The sequence below is a fragment of the Neovison vison genome, chromosome 1 (genome assembly GCF_020171115.1).
Source record: "Neovison vison isolate M4711 chromosome 1, ASM_NN_V1, whole genome shotgun sequence".
In the NCBI taxonomy this organism is placed as follows: domain Eukaryota; kingdom Metazoa; phylum Chordata; class Mammalia; order Carnivora; family Mustelidae; genus Neogale; species Neogale vison.
In genome coordinates this window covers 245,952,859-245,978,107 of record NC_058091.1, presented here as the reverse complement: position 1 = coordinate 245,978,107, position 25,249 = coordinate 245,952,859, and the positions used below count along the sequence as shown (strand labels likewise).

Below are 25,249 nucleotides of genomic sequence, written 5' to 3'. Positions count from 1 at the left end.
AGAATAGGAATTAATTCTTCTTCTTCTTTTTTTTTAAGATTTTATTTATTTATTTGACAGAGAGATAGATCACAAGTAGGCAGAGAGGCAGGCAGAGAGAGAGAGGGGGAAGCAGGCTCCCTGCTGAGCAGAGAGCCCAATGCGGGACTCGATCCCAGGACCCTGAGATCATGACTTGAGCCGAAAGCAGAGGCTTAACCCACTGAACTACTCAGGCGCCCCATTAATTCTTCTTTAAATGTTTGGTAGAATTCCCCTGGGAAGCCGCCTGACCCTGGGCTCTTGTTTGGAGACTTCTGATGACTGCTTCAATCTCCTTACTGGTTATGGGTCTGTTCAGGTTTTCCATTTTCTTCCTGGTTCAGTTGTGGCAGTTTATATGTCTGTAGGAATTTATCCATTTCTTCCAGATTGTCAAATTTGCTGGTGTATAGCTGTTCATCATATGTTCTTATAATTGTTTGTATTTCTTTGGTGTTGGCTGTGATTTCTCCTCTTTTCATGATTTTATTTATCTGGGTCCTTTCTCTTTTCTTTTTGATAAGTCTGGTCAGGGGTTTATCAGTCTTATTAATTCTTTCAAAGAACCAGCTCCTAGTTTCGTTGATTTGTTCTATTGGTTTTTTGGTTTCTATTTCATTGATTTCTGTTCTGATCTTTATGATTTCTCTTCTCCTGCTGGGTTTAGGATTTCTTTGTTGTTCTTTCTCAAGCTTCTTTAGGTGTAGGATTAGGTTGTGTATTTGAGACCTTTCTTGTTTCTTGAGAAAAGCTTGTATCACTATATATTTTCCTCTCAGGGCTGCCTTTGCTGTGTCCCACAGATTTTATCATTTGTTTCCATGAATTTTTTCAGTTCTTTTTTAATTTCCTGGTTGACCCATTCATTCTTTAGGAGGATGCTCTTTAGTCTCCATGTATTTGGGTTCTTTCCAGAGTTCCTCTTGTGATTGAGTTCTAGCTTCAGAGCATTGTGGTCTGAGAATATGCAGAGAATGATCCCAATCTTTTGATACTGGTTGAGACCTGATTTCAGACCCAGGATGTGATCTATTCTGGAGAATGTTCCATGTGCACTAGAGAAGAATGTGTATTCTGTTGCTTTGGGATGGAATGTTCTGAATATATCAGTGATGTCCTTCTGGTACAGTGTATCATTTAAGGCCTTGATTTCCTTGTTGATCTTTTGCTTGGATGATCTGTTCATTTCAGTGAAGGGAGTGTTAAAGTCCCCTACTATTGTATTATTGTCGATTTATTTCTTTGATTTTGTTATTAATTGGTTTATATAGTTGGCTGCTCCCATGTTAGGGTATAGATACTTAAAATTGTTAGATCTTCTTGTTGGACAGACCCTCTGAATATGATATAGTGTCCTTCCTCATCTCTTATTATAGTCTTTGGCTTAAAATCTAATTGATCTGATAGAAGAATTGCCACCTCAGGTTTCTTTTGAGGTCCATTAGCATGGAAAATTGTTTTCCACTTCGTCACTTTAAATCCAGAGGTGTCTTTGGGTCTAAAATGAGTTTCTTGTAGACAGCATATTGATGGGTTTTGTTTTTTTATCCATTCTGATACCCTGTGTCTTTTGATTGGGGTATTTAGCCCTAAATGGGTAACTATTGAGAGATATGAATTTAGTGCCATTGTATTGCATGGAAGGTGACTGTTACTGTATATTGTTTCTGTTCCTTTCTGATCTACTACTTTTAGGCTCTCTCTTTGCTTATTTCCCTTTCAATATTTCCTGTAGAGCTGGTTTGGTGTTTGCAAATTCTTTTAGTTTTTGTTTGTCCTGGAATATTTTTTTCCTCTCCTTCTATTTTCAATGATAGCCTAGCTGGATATAGTATTCTTTTCTGCATGTTTTTCTTGTTTAGTGCTCTGAATATATCTTGCCAGTTCTTTCTGGCCTGCCAGGTCTCTGTGGGTAAGTCTGCTGCCAATCTAATATTTTTACCATTGTATGTTACAGACTTCTTGTCCCGGGCTGCTTTCAGGATTTTCTCTTTGTTGCTAAGACTTGTAAATTTTACTATTAGATGATGGGATGTGGACCTATTCTTACTGATTTTGAGGGGGATTCTGTGTACCTTCTGGATTTTGATGCTTGTTCCCTTTGCCATATTAGTGAAATTCTCCACAATAATTCTCTCCAGTATACCTTCTGCTCCCCTCTCTCTTTCTTCTTCTTCTGGAATCCCAATTATTCTAATGTTGTTTCATCTTGTGGTATCACTTATCTCTTGAATTCTCCCCTCGTGGTCCAGTGGTTGTTTGTCTCTCTTTTGCTCAGCTTCTTTATTTTCTGTCATTTGGTCTTCTATATCACTAATTCTCTCTTCTGCCTCATTTATCCTAGCAGTAAGAGCCTCCATTTTTTATTGCACTTCATTAAGCTTGGGTAGATTTTTTTTTGCTTTCAGCTTGGGTAGATTTTAGTTCTTTTATTTCTCCAGAAAGGGCTTTTATTTCTCCAGACAGTGTTTCCCTAATATCTTCCATGCCTTCTTCGAGCCTGGCTAGCACCTTGAGAATCGTCATTCTGAACTCTGGATCTGACATAGTACCAGTGTCCGTATTGATTAAGTCCCTAGCCTTCAGTACTGCCTCTTGTTCTTTTTTTCTGTGGTGAGTTTTTCTGCCTTGTCATTTTATCCAGATAAGAATATATGAAGGAGTGAATAAAATACTAAAAGAGTGGCAAAGACCCCAGTAAAATGTGCTTTAACCAAATCAGAAGAGACCCCAAATCGTGGGGGGAAGAAAGGGGGTAAAAAGAAGTTCAGAAAAAAAAAATTTAAAACAAAAATAAAAGGAAAATATAAAAAAGAAAAAAGATATATATTAGACTGGTGAGTAGAACAGGGTCACCCGCTTAATTTTGGGAGTATTTTGGTCTCTTAGAACAAACTACCTCCCAAAATTTTAAAGAACGAAAACATATATAAGGGTAAACACAATGAAGGGATGGAATATGACTATAAAGATGAAAAAAAATTTTTTTTTTAATTTCTAAAAAAGGAGTTGATAAGGTAAGTTGGTTGGAAGAATAAAGGAAAAGAAAGTGGAGAGAATTTGCTTAGGCTGGAGACTAGAATAAAGCCCTGTGTTAGATTTAGGGTATATTTTGATCTCTTAGAAGTTGTATCCCAAATTTTTTTAGAAGAAGAAACCCTATGTGTATACAAAAAATAAAGTTAGATACAATGAAGGATAAAATATGACTATACTAATGAAGTTTCCAAGAAGTTTTTTTTTTTATGAAAGGTAGTGGTAAGATAAACTAGTTAAAAAATGTTAAAAGAGGAAAGGGTAAAAGTTAAAAAAAATTTAGCAAAAGAAAAAAAAATTTTAAAAATTGTCTTTGCAAGACTAAAGAATCATGGGGAGAAAGCCATGAATTCCATGCTTTGCTTTCTCCTCCTCTGGAATTCCTCTGTTCTCCTTGGTAAGTGAACTTGGTCTTGACTGGATTTCTTGCTTATCTTCTGGGGAGGGGCCTGTTGTAGTGATTCTCAAGTGTCTTTGCCCGAGGCAGAATTGCACCGCCTTTATCAGGGCCCTAGGTTAAGTAATCTGCTCAGCTTCACTTTCGGAAGCTTTTGTTCCCTGAAACGCTTTCCGTAGAGCTCTGGAGGAAGGGAATGAAGATGGTGGACTCCAGGTCTCCGACCCAGAGGAGCCGAGAGCTTGGGGCCCCACTCCTCAGTGCGCCCTTGGAGAAAAGCACTCAGTCACTCCCGTCTCCCTGGCCTTCGGCTGCACTCCAGGGTCACCCAGCCTGTGACCAATCTGGACACAGCCCCACCTGGAGTCTCCAAACCCTGCAGATCCCTGTGCTCTTCCAGGGCCTCCCTGGAATCTAGGGTCTCCCTGGATCTTGTGGGGTCTCTCCTTACAGAGCAGTGGCCTGTGCCACTGGCCACAATTTAAGGTAACCCCGAGTTGAGAGCTCAGTCCTTGGCTCTGTCTCTGTAACCGGCTTCCCTGCTCTAATACCTGTGAGCTCTGCAACACTCGGACACCCCCGATCCTTCTGTGATCCCGTGGGACCTCAGAACATGTTGTCCCCGCGTGGGCTTCACCCCGGCTTAGCCTCTGGAGCGATGTCCCTCATTGGAGCAGACTTTTAAAAGTTCTGATTTTGTGCTCCATTGCTCTGCCACTTGCCGGGAGCCAGCCCCTCCCCCTGCAGTCTATCTTCCCGTCTCTTTGGATTCACTTCTCTGCCAGTCCTGTCTTTCAGAAAGTGGTTGATTTTCTGTTTTTAGAATTTCTGCTCTTCTTCTCTTCGATCTCCTGTTGGATTTATAGGTGTTCAGAATGGTTTGATAAGTTATATAAGTGATCTCCTCTTACCTGATGTTGTCTCAGCCTGCTACTTCTCTGCCATCTTGACTCCTCCCTTTGGGAGGTTTTTTGATCACTGCCTCAGTCTTGTTAATAGATATTGGTCATTCAGGTTGTCAGTTTCTTCCTGTTTCAGTCTTGGAAGTTTATAGGTTTCCAGGAATGCATCCATTTCTTCTAGGTTGCTTAACTTATTGACATATAGCTGTTGATAATAGTTTCTGATGATTGTTTTTATTTCCTTGGTGTTAGTCGTGATCTCTCCCCTTTCATTCATATTTTTGTTATTTTGGGTCCTCTCTGTTTTCTTTTGGATTAGTTTGGCCAGTGGTTTATCGATCTTATTAATTCTTTCAAAGAACCAGCTTCTAGTTTCATTGATTTTTTTCTTAAAAGATTTTATTTATTTATTTGACAGACAGAGATCACAAGTAGAGAGGGAGACAGAGAGGTGGGTGGGGAAGCAGGCTCCCCACTGAGCAGAGAGCCTGATGTGGGGCTCAATCCCAGGACCCTGGGATCGTGACCTGAGCCGCAGGCAGTGGCTTTAACCCACTGAGCCATCCTGGCGCCCTTGTTGATGTGTTTTACTTATCTTTAGTTTCTAACTCATTGATCTCTGCACTATAATATTAATTTCCCTTCTTGTGCGTGGGGTTGGCTTAATTTGTTGATTTTCCAGATCCTTAAGGTGTAAAGAGAGTCAGTGTATTCAGGATTTTTCTATTTCTTTGAGAGGTTTGGATGGCTATGTATTTCCCTCTTAGGACTGCCTTTGCCATATCCCATAGGTTTTGGACCTATGTGTCTTCATTCTCATTGGTTTCTATGAATTGTTTAAGTTCTTCCCTGATTTCCTGGTTGATCCAAACATTCTTGAGCAGGATGTTCTTTAGCTTCCAAGTGTTTGAATTCCTTTCAGACTTTTTCTTGTGGTTGAGTTCCAGTTTCAAAGCATTGTGGTCTGAGAATGTGCAGGAAATAATCTCAATCTTTTGGTATCAGTTGAGCCCTGATTTGTGACCCAGTATATGGATGTTCTGGAGAAAGTTCCATGTGTGTTCCAGAAGAATGAGTATTCTGTTGTTTTCAGATGGAATATTCTGTATATATCTATGAGGTCCATCTGGTCCAGTGTGTCATTTAAAGCTCTTGTCTCTTTGATTTTCTGCTTGGATGATCTATTACTGAGATTTGCATGTTAAGATCCCCTACAATTAATGTATTCATATCAATAGGACTCTTTATTTTGACTAACAGTTGGCTGCTCCCATGTTGGGAGCATAAATATTTACAATTGTTAGATCTTCTTGCTGGATAGACCCTTTAAGAATGATATAGTGTCCTCGTGTATCTCTGACTACAGTCTTTAGCTTAAAATCTAATTTATCTGATATGAGAATTGCTACCCCAGCTCTCTTTTGAGGCCCATTGGCATGAAAGATGATTCTCCAACCCTTCACTTTCAGTCTGGATGTATCTTTAGGTTCAAAATGTGTCTCTTGTAGACAGCATATGGAGGGGTCCTGTCATTTTATCCAGTCTGCAGCCCTCTGCCATTTTATGGGAGCATTTAGGCTGTTCACGTTGAGAGTGATTATTGAAAGGTAAGTTTTTATTGACATCATGTTGCCTGTGAAGTCCTTATTTTTATAGATTATCTTTGTAGATTTCTGTTCTATATCAGTCTTGGGTTCTTTCTTCTTTTATAGAATCCCCCAATATTTTTAGTAGTGCCTGCTTGGTGGTCATGTAATCTTTTAAAGCTTGCCGGTCTTGAAAGCTCTTTATCTCTCCCTCCATTTTGAATGTCAGCCTTGCTGGCTAAAGTATTCTTGGCTGCATGTTCTTTTCATTTAGTACCCTGAATATGTCTTAACAGCCCTTTCTAGCTTTCCAGGTTTCTGTGGACAGGTCTGACATTATTCTGATGGTCCTCCCTCTGTATGTAAGGGATCTCTTCCCTCTAGCTGCCCTTAGGACATACTCTCTGAAACTATGATTTGTGAATTTCACAGGTATGTGTCTGGATGTCTTTCTGGCATCTTGGGGCAGGGGGTTTGTCCTCTCTGCCTCTGGGACATGAACACTTGTTCCATTCCCCATATTGAGAAAATTTTCATCCAGGATTTGTTCAGCTATATCTTCTAGTCTTCTCTCTCTCTCCACCCCCTCAGGGATCCCAATATTTCTGATATTGGGATGTTGCATGGCATCATTTATTTCCCTAGTTTTGTTTTCATGGCTTCTAAGCTGTTTGTTCCAGGCCTTCTCCTGATCCTTCTTTTCTATCAGTTTGTCTTCTGGATCACCAATTCTATCTTCTGCCTTGGTTACCCTGGCTCTTACAGTATTTAGATTAGATTGAATCTCATTGATAGCATTTTTAACTTCTTCCAGATCAGCTCTCCCCTCCACCCTTAGAGATTCTATGTTGTCTCCAATGGCATTCTCCAACCTAGCCATTGCCTGGATAATTGTTACCCTGAATTCCCTTTCCAGAATATTGTTTATGTCCATATCCAGTAGTTCTGTTGTCACAGTCTCTGAATTTTTCCACTGTTGGGTGTTCCTCCTCATAGTCATTTTAGTGAGAATTGGTTGAGGGGATGTATAGCTGAATACATGTCTTGGCAGGGTGCACCTTGAAAAGTTTTGGAACAATCAGAAGTCTCCACCAAAAAGAAAGAAGGAAAAGAGAGGAAAAAAAAAAACAAACCTGCCAAAATGGGCCCCCAAAGTGAAATTATAAAGTACAAAGACAAAAACAAACAAAAAGACCAACAAAAGAAAAGAAAAAAAAACCCAGCCAAAATAAACCCCAAGAATAAGATTTATATAGTATAAAAACAAAAGCAAGTACACAGAAACACTGACAGAAGGATAAGATGGGAAGATGTTTATAAATCTTCATTGTGGGCGAGGAAGGTTATTTCAGTTCTTCCTGGGTGTATCTTGTTATCTTTGTTAAAAGACTCAACTTTCCAGAGATACAGGGAAATTAAAACTGGTTTATATATAGGGGTAGTATTGAATAGGGAAAAAGGATTACCTTGAAGCTTGTATCTATATGTATATTAAAAAAAATAAAAGAAAATAGGTATATGTGTGAAACAAGTTGAAGTTAAAAAGTTATTATGGAATATGTTGTATTAACCCTCTAGTTGTAATGGTAAGTAGGTTAAAAAAATTAAGAGAACAAGAATCGTGAGAATGAATTTTAAAAAAAAGAAAAAGTTGTATCTCTGTAATATATAGGTTTTGGTGTAATACTGGGAGCTTAATATATTGTTTTCCCCTGATGTTGGGGTTTTACAGTTTTATGGGGACTCTTTGGTGGTTGTCCTCTTGTTCTTTTGGCTTCTTTTCTGGGGGAGGGGACTGCCACATTATTTGCCAGTCGATCTTGCTTTGGCTGAGTTGTTCTGCCCCTTATTAAGGTGCTGGGCTCTGTAGAAACTGGGTTTTCAGACTTGTTCTCCAAAGGTTTTTGTTCTTAGGCAGCTTTCTGTGGCTTTTTGGAGGGTTGGTGGAAAGTAAACTGTCTGCATCCAGACCTCCGCCTTAGAGAAGCCTCAGTTTGCTCCCCTCTGGGTGGTCCAGAAGACATAGTCTCCCCCTCTGCAAACTCTGCTAAACACCACAACCTCCACAGGTGGTGCACACCCCCAGCCACCATCTCAGTGGTCACCCAAGGTCACCGCTTGTCTCTGTACCCCTGTGCCTCTAAAACCACAAGTGATACTGGTCCGGGGGAGCCCAAACCTGGGTGGCTGCCCTTGCCGGGATTGCTGTCTTGGGTCCATGCCCATGCCAGGTGCACTCGGGCAGCAGCGCAGGTCACAGAAGGCTGCAGGCCAAGGGACGCCAGTCAGGGTCTGCGCCAAGTCCTCTCAGGTGCAGACTGGGTGTGTGCAGACCCCGTGGTCGTGCAGGTTGTAAAAGGCTAAGGGCCCAGAGACCCTGGCTGGTGCCCACACCAAGCTCTCTCAGGCACAGGAGGAAGAACGCCTGGCCCAAGCAGTGGTGAAAGCAGCGGAAAGCTGTAGGCTCAGGGACCATGGACTGGAGCCCCCACCAAGCTCTCTCTGGCATGGGTGGTCACTGGAGGTGACCGTCCTGGCATCGTGGGCTTAGGCCCATGCCCATGACCGCCCAATTGCACCAGTTGCCCCTTAAGATCTTTTGTTGTTTTTGAGTGGTTTTAACCAGACTCTAATGCTGGTCCCCAGTCACAGGGCACTTTTCGTATTGGGGTATTACTTTCCAGAGGGTTGCTTCTGGTAGCTCTCCCCCTTCTGTTTATCTTCTGATATCAATCTGAGTTTTCCCACTCTGCTTTACCTCTCCACTGATGATCCTCTGCCCGGGTTGAGATCCAGAAGTGTATAATCTTACATCTTAGGGTGATTTCATGGGTGTTCAGAGTGCTCTGGTAGATACTTAGTTCACTTTAGGGGACTAGTTGAAATAGGGTCTCCTGCTTCTCTGCCATCTTGCTCCTCCTCCCCTTATAGTAGAATCTTAACAAATAAATGTAGGAGAAATAATAGAACTAGAAAATTACTATTTGATATCCATAATAGAAATACTTCATTCAGGTAAGTAACATTAATAGGTGCTAAAACTAGTGGAAGAAGGTTTGATGAGGTATGAGATATTAACATCATCTCAATGTATATCCCAAATATTTGTTAATAGCAAAGTATAAAAAATAACTTCATGGTAGAGAAGTGTGACAGATATATTACCCCCATAGTGGGATAAATTGAAACCGTGTCCCATTTGACAAGATGGAATGAAAGGAACACACATCACTTCTGTAATATTCCTGCCAAAGGTACATAATCTGATTCTAGTCATGAGGAGATACTAGACAAACCCAAATTTTGGGAAATAGTCTGTGAAATAATGGTTTGTAAATTACCAGTCATGAAAGTCAAGTAAAATCTGAGGAACTGTCCCAGACTGAAGCTAGAGGCATGACAACAATATGTAATTCTAAACAGTGTGTAATACATGTAATAAACAGGGTGTAATACATAAAATTCTGACCTGTAATACACTGCATAATTCTTTTGTTGTAAAGGGTATACTGGAACAATCAACCAAACTTGAATGGAATCTGGGGACCATGTGGTAGTAATACATCACTCTAAATATCCTGATTTTTATGTTTGACAGTGTCCCTGTTTTGTAGGAAATATTGATGGGACATCAAATCAGCAACTTAATCTCAATTGGTTCATGGGAGAAAAGTTTTATATACTGTACTTTTACTTTTCTGTACACTTGTGTATTTTTTTAAAAAATCTGTTCTTGATACTTTTTTGTTTTGTTTTTGATATATTTGATACTTAAAGTAAAACTTATTTGGAAAATTGACTTACCTGATATCCTAATGATACTGAATAACAAAATAAATAATTTCAGTAAATAATTAAAGAGTATCCTTTTCCTCTTATATATTGGTAGCATGCAGAACTGTCACTCATTTTGGATATTTAAGTTCTTTTTCTCATTTTTGGTAAGATTGCATGTGTCTTGTCTTTTAGAATGAATGTTCTAATACTTACTAAGGTAGCATAATTTTTCTTCATTTATCTTCAAAGGTTGCTCAAGAAACAGATGTGAGAGCCCAGATTCGTCTGCAGTTTCGTGATGTCAATGGAGAAGTTATAGCTGTACAGAGATCTATGGTGTGTACTCAGAAAAGCAAAAAGACAGAGTTTAAAACCCTGGAAGGAGTCATTACTAGAACAAAGTAGGTGTTTATTTATATTTGAATATCTGTTCATTTGAAGTCATTTATGTTCATCAGAACCTAATGGGTTTTTTTCCCATTACCTTATTTTAGGGGAGCATATTAATTTTTTTAAACAGACTTTATTTTTTAGCGCAGTTTTAGGTTCTCAGCAAAACCAAGCAGAAAGTAGAGTTCCTGTGTACTCCCTGCCGCTGCACTTGTATAGCTTCACCCACTATGAACATTTATTGTTTGATCAATTTATCAGTTAAAAGGAATGATCCCATTAAAGAGTTAGTGATAATGCGACATTCCTTTGAGTAATTTGTGAACAGTTGCTCATTTGAAGGTGCACAATCACTCAAATATAGATTGAATGAATGGAAAATGCTAATATCATGTGTAGGAGTGAGATGAGAAGTATACAGATAGGAAAGAGATAATTTGTCCCTTTGAACTGTTACCTTTGTTATAGGCAGGTATCGTCTTGTAATGGGCATGGATTTTGGAATTAGCTTGCCTTGGCTTCAAGGTTTTATCCTTGTTGAGCACATTACTTAACTGTCCCCTTACCCTTCCCTTTTACTTGTTATGTATTTATTCAACTAATGAAATAATTCTTTTAGTGAATAATGTTTAGCACCTATTATTTGCTAGGGGCAATATTTTAGCTACCCGCTTCTCAAGCAGGCTTTTCCTTGGCATTTAAACACACTCAGGTCTCTACCACACCCCTTGGATTTCATTCCATGCCAGTTACTGTCTTCATCTTCCCCTTTCCAGCCAGTCTTCTCAAGAAGAGTTATTGATACTGTCTGCTTCTCACTCCGCCTCCAGCCCCATTCTTTTACTGAAACAGCTCCAACTAAGGCCACAGGTACCCTCTCTTAATTAGGATAATGCTATTGCTTTACAAAATAGATCTCATAGCAAGCCTGTGTTTTTTTCATTTCTAAAATAGGGATTCATTATTACTATTAATGTCTTAAAAAAATGTTTTAAGGATTGAGCTAATGCATATAAAACACTTAATAGGTAATAAGAGCTCCTATATTAGTTTTCCATGACTGTAAAACAAACCACAAACTTAATAGTTTAAAACAATACACATTTATTATCTTGCGGTTCTGTAATTTATGAGTCTCAGTTGTATCTCACTGTTTAAAATCAGGATGTTGGCAGGGTTATGTTCCTTTCTGGAGACTCCAGGAAAGATATCTTTCCGTGCCCTTTCTGCCTTTTACAGTCCACCCACAATCCTTGATCTATGGCCCTCCGCCTCCAAAGCCAGCAATAGTGGGCAGATTCTCACAGTACATCACTCTGAACTCTTCTGCCTCCTTCTCCCACTTAAGGACTGTTATGATTCTGTTGACCCACAGAATAATCTAGGGTAATCCCAGTATTTAGGGTCCAGATGATGAGCAACCTTAACTCCATAATCATTATTCTGCCATATAACCCAACAGATTCACAAATTGCAGGGATTAAAATATAAGTATCTTTGAAGGGCCATTGTTCTGTCCACTGTAATTCAGTAAATGGTAGCTGTTAATAACTTCTTGAAAATCTTTAATAATCTCCTGTGACATGACACTGTTCCCTTTCTCTTCTTCACAGCCATATCCTACCCAGCCAGTAAAGGTAGGAGTTTGACAGGCTTCTAGATCCTCTCCTATTTTTGCTCTATATTCTCTTCCTAGTTAATCTCATTCATATTCATTACTCAAATTACTATATATTCATAGGTGACTCAGATATTTAGGTCTCCGTTTACCCAACTGCCTTTCTCATGTTCTACCAGGTCTTTCAAAGACACCGCAGATTCAACATGTTCAAAACCAAGCTCATGGGTCTTTTCCCTTGCCTCCTAAAAAAAACCTCCTACAAGCTAATATTCTTGCAGTACTCCTCATTGCAGTGAATGGCACTCCGGTCCATCCACCTGACACAAACCAATAACCTCTATCTGACACCTCCTTGCCCTGTATATTCATTTCATTACCAGGTCCTATGGATTTAACCTAAATGTCTGGTGAGTCTTTCTTTCCATCTGTGCAGTGACCATTTTAATTCAAGCTACCATCGTCTTTTACTGGTCTAATGTGATAACCTCCTGGTATCTGTCCATCCTGTCTCCCTACAAAATATTCTCACTGTACTTGGTGTAATATTTTTAAAACATATTGGAATATATAAATGACAGTAAATACAGACACTATCTCTGCCCACCTAATCTGGTTATTAACAGATAACTGCGCAGAAGATAGGAAAGAAAAATTTGAGTATGTTCTTCTTATGAAATATACTGAGAGATCTCTTGGAATCCAAGGGCAGGGATGATCTTGGCTGTAGGTATAATGATGTGGGGAACTCATCTTTTATTTATTTTTTATTTCTATTTTTTGGGGGAACTTATCTTTTAAAAGACCCTAAGACACTTCTCTCTGTTGTATTGCTTTGTCAGTGTGACCTTAAAAGTTGAAGTCTACTGATTAAGAATACTCCTTGATGGGGTGCCTGGGTGGCTCAGTAAGTTAAGTGGCTGCTTTTGGCCTGGGTCATGATACCAGGGTTCTGGGATTGAGCCCTACCTGAGTCTCCCTGCTCAGTGGAGAGCCTGCTTCTCCCTCTCCATCTGCCTGTCTCTCTGCCTACTTGTGCTCTCTCTCTGTCAAGTAAATAAATAAAATCTTAAAAAAAAAAAAAAAGAATACTCCTTGGGTTTGCTTAGGTAAGCATCACTAAAGTTTGCCTTTGTTCTTTTTTTACAGTGTGTTTGTTACTGAGCAGTCTCTATCTAAACAATGCCGTCTTTAGAGGTCTTTAAGACACTGTTGCCTATTTGGTGTGGTTCATCCTGTTTTATTCTTTAAAAGTCTCTTATTGTCTTATTTTTAAATTCTGGGGATGGAAGATAGTTTCTTCTGTTTATTGTCTGTAAATATTTTAAATTATTGTATTTCGAAGTCCAGATGTAAAAAATTTAACTCTGGCATCATTTCCTGTCCTGCCCTGTTTTACACACTTTCCATCATTGAATTGCTGAATCATTTAAGAGTTAAACTTTTTACCACGAGGAACTTACTGTAGTGAGAGGGATGAGGGTCTCTCTTTTTTTTCCCTTCTTTTTTCTTTCTTTCTTTCTTTTTTTTTTTTTAACAAGTACAGTGTAAAGGAATGATTAAATAGGTACAAATGGAGGGTGTTTTTGTTTTTTTGTTTACATAAATTTTCATTTTTTATTTTCTGTAGGCATGGTGAGAAGGTCAGTCTCAGCTCTAAGTGTGCAGAAATTGACCGAGAGATGATAAGTTCTCTTGGGGTTTCCAAGTCTGTGCTAAATAATGTCATTTTTTGTCACCAAGAAGACTCTAATTGGCCTCTAAGTGAAGGGAAGGCTCTGAAGCAAAAATTTGATGAGATTTTTTCAGCAACAAGGTTTGTAATCTTAGTGAGACTTGATAACCCATTAAGTTATTGAGCTGTGGTTGCAATTTGGATGCTTCTTTTTTAAAAGAGAAAATGTTTTAAAAGTAAAAAAAAAAAAAAAAAAAATCAGTTACTACCTGTCATCCAGTAGCAACTACTGGGCATATTTCCTTTCAGTTTTCATTCTGTACTTCTTTATTGACTGGGTTGATAATTTATATGTAAGTTTTTCATTTACCATTATATCATAAGCATTTTCTAAGTTACTAATAACTCTTTGTAAATGCCATCTTAATAACTCTGTAATATTCCCTTGTTTGAATCTACTGTAATTCCCTTGGACAGAAGTTTGATTTTTATTTAACGTCTCCAAAGGTACATTAAAGCCTTGGAAACACTTCGGCAGGTACGTCAGACACAAGGTCAGAAGGTAAAAGAATGTCAAGCAGAACTAAAATATTTGAAGCAAAATAAGGAAAAAGCTTGTGAGATACGTGACCAGATTACTAGTAAGGAAGCTCAGTTAACATCGTCAAAGGAAATTGTCAAATCCTATGAGAACGAACTTGATCCATTGAAGGTAATTTGATTTCTTTTATAATAGGAAGGTCACCTTTTATCCCAGTAGCACCCCTAAAGCACAGTATTTTTGTATAAATTTGTATGTTATGTATATTTCTTAAAGTATCAGATACTCTATAATGTTATGGTTAATATCTTAGTTCTCTATTGGATGGTTTGTCTTAGAATTGCCCAAAGAGCTTGGATTTGAGAGTAAACAAATTCATACCATGATACTAAGTTACTGATGGAGATCTTTGATTGTTAAATAATAACCCAACTTTACACATTGCTGTATTCTTAAGGAGATTTTTTTTTTTTGATTAACACATCTTTCCAGGGAATTTTTTTAAATTTGCAGGACATTCTTGACATTGCATAAAATTTGGAACTGATACATAACATGTTGATATAATTGGCAGTTCTCTAAATTCTTATGGTTTATAGGAAGGGCCATAAAGACTGTAAATAAAAATGTTCACTTCCTAAACATTTATTGATTGCTTCCTGTGTGTGAGGGGTGTGCAGTGTATACTGTGCTTGGGTCTACAGGTACAAGGAGTACTACAGTGATGTCCTTGCTCTTAAAGTGTTCCTAGCCTAAATAAGTAAGAGCAGTAAGAGCATGCTTGAAAATGGCTATTTTCTAGGTTTCAAATAGTAGAATTGTAAAGTTATTTAGAAGTTAACTGATTTGGCTCTTAAAATGCATCTCTAAATACTGGTATAGTTTTTTTTAATAATTATAGATTCATTCATTGATTTTAAAAGGTTTTTGTTTTAATCATCTCTTGATCATCATGACAAAGGTATTCCTTAATCCCCATCATCTGTTTCACCTATCCTCCCACCTACTTCCCTTCTGGTAATCATCAGCATGTTCTCTCCGTAGTAAAGAGGCTGCTGTTTCCTGGAGCATGTGGGTCGCTCAGTCAGTTAAGCCTCTGCCTTTTGCTCAGGTCATGATCTCAGGGTCCTGAGATTGAGCCCCACATTTGGCTCCCTTCTCAGTAGGAAGCCTGTTTCTCCTCCTCCTCCTGCAGCTACACCTGCTTGTGTTGCTCTTTCTCTCTCTTTCTCTGTCAAATAAAATCTTTTTTAAAAAGAAAGAGTCTGGGGTTGCCTGGGTGGCTCAGTGGGTTAAAGCCTCTGCCTTCAGCTTGGGTCATGATCCCAGGGTCCTGGGATCGAGCCCCGCATCAGGCTCTCTGCTCAACAAGGAGCCTGCTTCTTCCTCTCTCTCTCTCTCTGCCTAACTCTCTGCCTACTTGTGGTATCTGTCAAAAAAATAAATAAGTAAATCTTTTTTTTTTTTTTAAAGTTTGTTTCTTAGTTTATGTCTGTCTCTCTCTTTTTTTCTTTCTTTCTTTCTTTCTTTTTTTTTTTTTTTTTTTTTTTGCCTTTGCTCATTTGTTTTGTTTTCATTTGTTTTGTTTCTTAAATTCCATGCATGGGGGTACCTGGGTGGCTCAGTGGGTTAAGCCTCTGCCTTCGGCTCATGTCATGATCTCAGGGTCCTGGGATCGAGACCCGCATCAGACTCTCTGCTCAGCAGGGAGCCTGCTTCCCCCTCTCTTTGCCTGCCTCTCTGCCTACTTGTGATCTCTCTCTCTCAAATAAATAAATCTTTTAAAAAGTCCATGTATGAGTGAAATTAGTCTTTCTCTGACTTGTTTCACTTAACATCATACTGTCTAATTCCATCCATGTTGTTGCAAATGGCAAGATTTCTTTGCTTTTTATGGCTGAATTACAGTCCATTGTCTCTATATATCACATCTTTATCCATTCACCAGTTGATGGACACTTGGGCTGCTTCCATATCTCAGCATTGTAAATAATTCTGCTATAAACATAGGGGTCATGTATCCCTTTGAATTAGTGTTCTTATACACTTTGGCTAATACCCAGTAGTGCAGTTGCTGGATCATAAGGTAGTAGTACTATTTTTAACTTTTTGAGGAAACTCCATGCTGTTTTCCAGAGTGGCTGCCCCAGTTTGCATTCCCACCAGTAGTGCGCAAGTGTTCCTTTTCTCCACATCCTGAAGAGGAACTTGTGATTTTTACTCAATCTCACAAGTGTGAGATGGTATCTCATTATAGTTTTCATTTGCATTTCCCTGACGATCAGTGATGTTGAGCATCTTTCATGTGTCTGTTTGCTATCTCGATGGCTTTTTGGAGAAATGTCTGTTCATGTATTATGCCTATTTTTTAATTGAATTATTTGTTTTTCAGGTGGTATATCAGTTTTTTATATGTTCTGAATACTAACCCTTTATCGGATATGTTATTGTAAATATCTTCTCCCTTTCCATAAGTTACCTTTTTGTTTTGATGGCTTCTTTTCACTGTGCAGAAGCTCTTTATTTCAATGTAATTCCAGTGTTTATTTTTTGCTTTTGTTTGCCTTCACTGAAGGGACCTGTGTAGAGAAAAGGCACTATTTCCAGTGTCGGAGAAATTACTGCCTGTGCTCTCTTTTAGGACTTTTATGGTTTAAAGTCTCACATTTAGGTCTTTAATCCATTTTGTTTTTGTGTATGGTGTAAAAAAAGTGGTCCAGTGTAATTCTTTGACATGTAGCTGACTAGTTTTCCCAACACCATTTGTTGAACAGTCTTTTCCCCCCTTGGATATTCTTTGCTTTGTCAAAAATTGATTAACCACATTATTGGAGTTTATTTCTGGATTTCTGTTCTGTTCTGTTGATCTATGTGTTTATTTTTGTGCCAGTACCATATTGTCTTGATTACTTCAGCTTTGTAGCATAACTTGAAGTCTGGAATTGCGATGTCTCCAGTTTTGCTTTTCTTTTTCAAGATTGCTGTGGCTCTTTGAGGTCTTTTGTGGTTCCACACAAATTTTTAGATTGTTTATTCTAGTTCTGTGAAAATTCTGTAGGTATTTTAATAGGGATTGCAAATGACATTTCAACAGTATTTGTTCTTCCAGTCCATGGGCATGGAATGTCTTCCCAGTTTTTTGTGTCATTTTCATTTTTTTTCTTCAGTATTCTTTGTTTTTCAGAGTACAGGTCTTTCACCTCTCTGGTTAGGTTTACTCCTGGGTGTCTTAATTTGGTGTAGTTGTAAATGGGATTGTTTTCATAGTTTCTTTTTTTGCTGCTTCATTTTTGGTGTATAGAAATACAATTGAGAATGACGTTAGCTGTGTGTTTTTCATAGATGGCCTTTGTTATTTTGAGGTGTGTCCCCTCTAAACCTACTTTGTTGTGGGTTTTTATCATGAATGAATATTTGTCAAATGCCTTTTCTGCATCTGTTGAAATGATCATAAGGTTCTTTATGATTCTTAATGATGGTGATGCATCACACTGATTGATTTGCAAATATTGAACACACCCTTGCAACCCAGAAATAAATACTACTTAATTGTGGCGAATGGCTTTTTTTTTTTTTTAAAGATTTTATTTATTTACTTGAGAAGGAAGACAAAGCATGAGCTGTGTGGAGGCTGAGGGAGACAGAAGGCAGACGCTTAATCGACTGAACCCCCCAGGTGCCCTGATTTTTTAATGTATTTTTGGATTCAGTTTGCTAGTATTTTGTTGAGGATTTTTGTGTGTATGTTCATCAGAGATATTGGCCTGTAGTTCTCTTTTTTTTAATAGTGTCTTTATCTGGTTTTGGTGTTAGGTAATGCTGACATCATAGAATGAATTTGGGTTTTCCTTCCTTTGAATTTTTTGGAATAGTTTGAGAAGAATAGGTATTAATGCTTCCTTAAATGTTTGGTAGAATTTATTTGTGAAGCCACGTGGTCCTGGAGTTTTGTTTATTGGGAGGTTTTTTGTTCTTGTAAGGTTTTATTTATTTGTCGGAGAAAAAGAGAACAAGAGTAGAAGGGAGGGGGGTTTGTTTGGGTTTTATTTGCTTTTCTTTTTCTTGCTCCTTTAGGTGTAAGATTAGGTTGTTTATTTGAGCTGTTGCTTCTTTAGGTAGGTCTCTGATGCTATAAACTTCCCTCTTAGAACAACCTGTGCTATGTCCCAATGATTTTGAAGTATTGTGTTTCATTTTCATTTGTTTCCATGTACCTTTTTTTAAAGTTTGTTTGTTTGTTTACATATCTCTTCACCTAGCATGGGGCTTGAATTTACAACCCTGAGATCAGGAGTGGCAAGTTCCTACAGCCGAGCCTGTCATGCAGCCCTCTCATGCAGCCCTCCGTGTACTTTTTTGTTTCTTCTTTTATTTTCTGGTTGACCCATTCTTCTTTAGTAGCATGTTATTTAACCCTCATGTATTTAGTGCTCTTTCCACATTTTTTCTTGTAGTTGATGTCTAGTTTCATAGCGTTGAGGTCAGAAAAGATGTATGATTTTGATCTTTCTGAAGTTTTTGAGATATGTTTTATGGCCTAATATATGATCTATTCTGGAGAATGCTCCATGTGCACTTGAAAAAACTCTGTATTCTGTTGTATTAGGATGAAATGTTCTGAGTATGTTAAATCTGTTTCGGTGTGTCATTCAAAGACATTGTTTGCTTGTTCATTTTCTGTTTAGATGATCTGTCCATTGATGTAAGTGGGGTATTAAAGTCCCCACTATTACTGTATTATTATCAATTAGCTCCTTTATGTTTGTTATCAACTATTTGATGTATTTGTGTGCTCCCGTGTTGGGAGCATAAATATTTACAATTTTTGCATCTTCTTGTTGGATTGACCCTTTTATTATATTTTATGGTGTCTTTGTCTCTTATTACAGTCTTTGTTTTTAAAGTCTTTTTTGTCCAGTATCAGTACTGCTACCCTAGCTTTCTTTTGAGGTTCATTTGCATGGTAAATGTTTCTCTATCCCCTCACTTTCAATCTGCAGATGCCTTTAGGTCTAAAATGAGTCTTTGGTAGGCAGTTACATAGATGGGTCTTGTTTTTGTTTATCCATTCTGTAGCCCTGTGTTTTTTGATTAGAGCATTTAGTCCATTTACATTTAAGATAATTATTGATAAATGTGTATTTTTTGCCATTTTATTGTCTTGTGGTTGTTTCTGAAGATTTTCTCCGATCCTTTCTTATTTTTCTCTCTTTCATGTTTACTAGCTTTCTTTAGTGATATATGTGGATTTCTTTCTCTTTATTCTTCCAATATTTATTAGTCATTTTTCGTTTGTTACCACCAGGTTACCATTAGGTTTGTATATAATCTTTTCTACATACAGCCTGTATTAAGTTGATGGTCATTTAAGTTTCAACCCATTCTTTAGTTGTCTTCTCCCCACATTTTAGGTACGTGGTGTCATAATATCTTATAGTTCTTTTATTTTGTGTATTTCTTGACTGGTTATTTTTTACAGAAATAGTTATTTTTCCTGCTTTTGTGTTTCCTATCTTCATACTGTCATTTTTTGTCTATTCACACATAGAGTCCCCTTTAATATCTATTGCAAGGCTGAGTTAGTGATCATAAACTCCTTCAGTTTTTGCTTGTCTAGGAAACTCTGTTTCATTTTCTATTCTGAATGATAGCATTTCTGGTTAGAGTATTCCTCACTATAGATTTTTCCCATTCAGCACTTTGAAAATATCATACCACTCCTTTTTGGCTTAGAAAGTTTCTGCTCAAAAATCAGATGGTAGCCTTACAGATTTTCCTTTTCATGTGAGTGTCTTCTTTCATCTTGCTGCTTTAAATATTTATTTTTCTTTATCAGTATTTTGCTTTTTAAGTTACAATATATCAAGGTGTGACTCTGCTTTTATTGTTTTTGTTGGGGGGATTTCTGTGCCTCCTGAATCTGGCATTTCTTTCCCTGGATTAAGAAAGTTTTCAGCTGTTATTTCTTCAAATAAATTCTCTGCCCCATTTTCTCTCCTTCTTCTGGGATTCCTGTAATACAAATGTTATTATGTTTGGTGAAGTCACTGATTTCCCAAAGTCTGTTCTCATTTTTTTTTTTTTTTTAAGATTTTATTTATTTGTCAGAGTGATCAGAAGTAGGCGGTGCTGCATTCAGGGGGGAAAGCAGGCTCCCTGATGAGCAAGAAGCCCAATGTGGAACTTGATCCCAGGACCCTGGAAACATGACCTGAGCCAAAGGCAGATGCTCAATGGACTGAGCCACCCAGACATCCCTGTCTGTTCTCATTTTGCATAATTCTTTATTTCTCCCTTTTATTTAGTTTTTATTTTATTTATTTATTTATTTGACACAGAGAGAGAGAGAGTGCACAAGCAGGCAAAGTAGCAGGCAGAGGGAGTAATAGGCTCCTTGCTGAGTATGGAGCCTGACATGGGGCTTGATCCCAGGACCCTGGGATCATGACTTGAGCCAAAAGGATTTGCTTAACCAGCTGGGCCACCCAGGCCCCCTTCTCCCTTTCATTTAGTTTTATGACTTTCCATTAGTCTCTATGGGTCACTATTATCTTTCTTCTGCTTCTACCAGCCTGCTGTTCATTACATCAGATGTGTGTCCCATTTCATTTATTGAGCCCTTTATCTCTATGTATTTCATTATCTCTGTGTTAATGGTCTCACTGATGTGTTCCCCTCTTTTCTAAAGTCCATTGAGTATCCTTATCATCATTGCTTTAAATTCTCCAACAGGCATGTTACTTATTTCTGTTTCACTTAGATCCCTAGCTGTGGCCTTTCCTGTTCTTAGATTTGGGACAAATACTTCTGTCCTCTCATTTTATCTAAGTCTCTATGCCTGTTACTGTGTGTCAGGAAAGTCAGCTATGTTTCCTTTTTTTTTTTTTTTTTTCTTTTTTAAGATTTTTATTTGACAGAGAGAGCACAAGTAGGCAGGGAGGTAGGCAGAGAGAGAGGGGAAGCAGGCTCCCTGCTGAGCAGAGAGCCCGGTGCGGGGCTCAATCCCAAGACCATGAGACCATGACCTGAGCTGAAGGCAGAGTCTTAACCCACTGAGCCACCCAGGCACCCCTGTGTTTCCTATTTTTGAGGGTAATGCCTTTATGAAGAAGAGGTCCTATGTTTCCTGCAGTCTCCTGTGTAGTCTTCCTATGTAGTCTCGGGCCTGGTGCTTCTGGGAGCATCTCCTATGTGTGCTTCATGTGCTCAGCTTTTGTATCCACTTTATTCTTCAAATCAATCATTTGCAGAAGCTGTCTCTACCTGTTGTGGGCATTGTTGGGTCCCTGGCCTGATTGTGGCACATTTTAACTAGGTGTACTCTGTTCTGCTTGTGAAGTGAGGTGTGTCACCACTGCCACTGGAACCGAAGCTCTGAAAAACCCCTGGGTTGGGAGATGCAATGTTGACAGGGATTTGGGCCAGTCTTCCGGGGAGGGGGTCTGCTGCACTGGGACTGAGACGAGGGTGACTGGGTTCAGAGGTCCCACTGGGGTGTGGGTGGCATGGCTTGGAGTAAGTGAGTTAGGTAGCAAGTGTCCGGGCTGGCTGGTTCCTGCTGATCACTCTCTGCTTATGCTGAGGGATGGTGGGGGAAATGGTGCCCGCCAGTTCCTTTTTCCCAGAGCGGTCTCAGAATGAATGTTGCCTCTCGAGGACATGCTCTAAGAGGAGCAACTAACCAAACTCTGCACTGTGTGCCCCAGACACTCTTCAAATTGCTGTTTCCATGGTGGATGTCCACTGCCTGTTTGCCCCACATAAAACAAGAGCAGCCCCAGTGCCCTCTGAGCTTTCCCAGAGCCAAACACATTGACCTTTAAAATTCCAGGCCTTAAGCTCTGTTGGTTGGAAGAACTCAGAAAATTCAGACCGTCTCGCTTTTCAAGCCAATTGCTATGGGGATTTGTTTTCTCTGTGTGCTTCCCTGCATGTTAGTCTATCTTCTCACCTTTCTCTGTGACTGCTGTTCCTTTCCCACCCCAGGGGCCATAATCTCTTTCCCTCCCAAACTGCATCTGTACACTTACTGTCTTTCTCACTGTGACTTCTTCTCTGCCTTCAGTTGTGGAGTTTGTTCTGCCAGACTTCAGATAGATTTCTGGGGTATTTAGTAGATAACTTGTATTTGTGGGATGGGGTGAGCCTAGGGTCCTCCTATTCCATTGCCATCTTCTAATTTCCTGGTATAGATTTTTGAATTATAAACTAGAAAGCTTTAGTTTTGTGTCTGTTCCAGTACCCATTGACATGATTGCATTTTTTAATGAATATTGGTTTTTTGTATAGCACTGTGCCAGGTGCTCTTGGGAAAGATGAAGCCAAAAACTTTGGCCTTTTTTTTAAAGAACTTAAAATCTATTAGGAGAAACAAGGAAACTTTTTGAAAAGATAGGATCACAACGGAGTAAGTTGAAAAGCTATGTGAATAATAAAGTTTAAAATATAGGTTTTTTAGGAGCTGAAGGTGGTAGCTGTAGCACAAGAGAGGAAAGAAAAAATGGACAAAAGTAGACCTCCTCAGAATAAAAAACTTGTTTTGCAAACTACATCATCGAGAAGCAAAAAGACAACCCACAAAAAGAGAAAATAATTGCCAGTCATATATCTAAAAAGGAACTTTTTTCCAGAATATGTAACAAACTCTTAGAACTCAGTAATTTAAAAAAAAAAAAAAAGGAAAGAAAATGTGCAAAGGATCTAAATAGATATTTCTCTAAAGAAGGTCTCTCTGTGTCCAAAAACAAATGAAAAGATGTTTGACATCATTATTCATCAGGAACATACAAATGAAAATCACAGTGAGATACTACCTCACACCCACCAGAGTAGCTGTAAATAAAAAAGACATATTATTGTTATAGGATAGGGAGAAATTGGAATCATCTTATGTGCTTGTTGGAATGTAAAATGGTCCATCTGACATTGGAAAGCAGTTTAGCAGTTCCTTGAAATGTTAAACATAGAATTAACATATGATCCGGCAGTTTTACTCCTTAAATTTCTACACCCAAGAGAAATTTTAAAGTATACCTACACAAAAACTTGTATAGGGACATTCATAGCAGCATTATTCATAATAGTCAAAGTTGGAAACAACTCAGTTGTCCATGAACTAAGTTAAAATGTGGCATATTCTTCCATTGGAATATTATTCAGCCATAAAAAGTAATGAAGTTTTGATATATGCTACAACAGGCAAGAACCCCTCGAAAACACATTAAGTGAAAGGAGTCAATGACAAAAGACCATGTATTGTACGATTCCATTTATTCGAAATGTCCAAAATAGGCAAATCTGTAGCGAGAGAAAATACATTAATGATTGTGTAGGGTAGGAAGTAGAGAGGAATGAACAGTGACTGCTGCTAATTGGCATAGCTCCCTTTTTGGAAGTTGAAATACCCTAAGATTAGGTTATGGTAATGGTTGCACAACTCTATGAGTATACTAAATAGTGTTAAATTGTGCTCTTAAAACAGGTGAATTATGGGAGCCTGGGTGGCCCAGTCAGTTGAGCATCTTCCTTTGGCTAAGGTCGTGATCCCAGGATACTGGGATCAAGGCCCACATTGGGCTCTCTGCTCAGAGGGACCCTGCTTCTCCCTCTCCTGCCTACCGTACCCCCTGCTTGTGCTCTGTCTCTCTGTCTAATAAGTAAAATCTTACACACACACAAACACAAACAGGTGGATTATGTGGTGTGTGAAATCTCTCAGTAAAAGCTACTAAAAAGGGGGGGATGGTCTTAAAGAGAAAGCTGTCCCAAGCCTCAAAGGAAGGAGGGATGGCTGAACTGGGCTTTAAAGGATGGGGAAAAAATCAAACTCAACAGAGTAGAAGGCATTTTATGTATGTTTGTGTTTTTATTTTTTAAACGTAGTATGTGCTCACAGTGAAAATAAAATGACAGAAAAATATGAGTTGAAAAGTAAGAGGTACTCTTCCAGCTCCTCATTTCTGATGTTCCAGATACAGCCTATCAGCAATTTCTCTTTTTTTGTATAAATACAATATAAATGTATTTACATCCACATTTTTTTTTTACATCCTCATTTTTATATGTCTGTTTTCACACATGTGACTTATCAAAACAGAATCATGTGAGGAAGTGCCTAGGTTAAGTAACCCAGGGAAAAATGAGTGAAAAAGAATTGCATTCATTATAGAGAACCAGTAGGTTTAGAATTTAGTTTAATAGACAAAAGAATGATAAACTATGATAAATGTTAGGATGAGTTATCATGATTACTGTGTATAGCTATTTGGTAATAACCAAGACATTGGAACACATTTTATCTTTTTTAGGAGCAGCCTGGTTAAAAAGAGGACAGGCACACATAAGGTAGAAAAAGACAAGAGGTGTAAGGAGGAATAAGAAAGAGAATTTCTGTCTGAGATGGCCAGAGAGGATTACATTGGAATGAACTGGGGATATGACTTTGTTGATCATAAATGGGTAGGTAATTAAAGATATAGGGACATTGAAAAGCAAGCTGTTCTTGAACAGTATCAAGGAAATCCTTATAGTTGAAATGGAACATTTGGAAAGAATGTGTAGGTATGGCAAAGAGATGATAACTAGTATTTACTGAGTGATGCCAGGATTCTAACTAAGGCTATAACAAATAGTGAGGTCTTGTTTCTTTCTTTTTTTTTTTTTTTTTCCCTTCAAGTTTTTATTCAGATTCTAGTTAATTAACATGTAGTGTAATGCTGGTTTCAGGAATAGAATTTAGTGATTCATCACATATATACATTATTTCTTTATTTGTGTTTAGTTTTGACTAGATCTCCATGAGTTCAATTTTATTCTCTGAAAAAAAATTCTTTTATTCTCTGTGTCCTCATAGTCTAGCCCAGTGCCTGGCACATTGCAGGAGGTTCAGTAAAGTTTCTTCCCTCTATGGAACTAAACATAAAGTTTGAGTCAAATCACCCACACAGGAGCCATCTAGAGACCACTTCATTTCAAATACTGCACTCATGCTTTCTCATTTTTATAGATTCTTTGTCTTTAGGAATTCTGTCATAAACGACTTTATTTTCATCCCACCACATTCTATCCTGACCTTGGCTTTGTTTTGTCTTCGGTGGAAATTGCTTGAGAAACTTGTTTTTGAATTCAGAAAACACCTTCTGGCACACTTACTTCTTCCATACAGAAGTTCATGGGTCTTGTATAGCTGATAACCCAACTTCTTCATTGTCTCATTTCACACTGACACTTAAGCTTTAAATACTCTGCTATATTTTTTGTTGTCTTTCTATTTGTCCTGGCTTCTTTTACTAGTGGTGTGCTCTGAG

At 38.3% G+C, this 25,249-nt stretch overlaps 1 protein-coding gene across 1 annotated transcript in view; it reads left to right on the top strand.

Moving 5' to 3' along the window:
- RAD50 (RAD50 double strand break repair protein) overlaps positions 1-25,249 on the top strand; it is a 102,650-nt gene that overhangs the window by 21,158 nt on the left and 56,243 nt on the right. Inside the window, exons 3-5 of the mRNA XM_044227946.1 lie at positions 9,969-10,120; positions 13,358-13,543; positions 13,910-14,114. Of these exons, the coding sequence (XP_044083881.1) occupies positions 9,969-10,120; positions 13,358-13,543; positions 13,910-14,114 (543 nt within the window). The remainder of the gene's footprint in view (positions 1-9,968; positions 10,121-13,357; positions 13,544-13,909; positions 14,115-25,249) is intronic.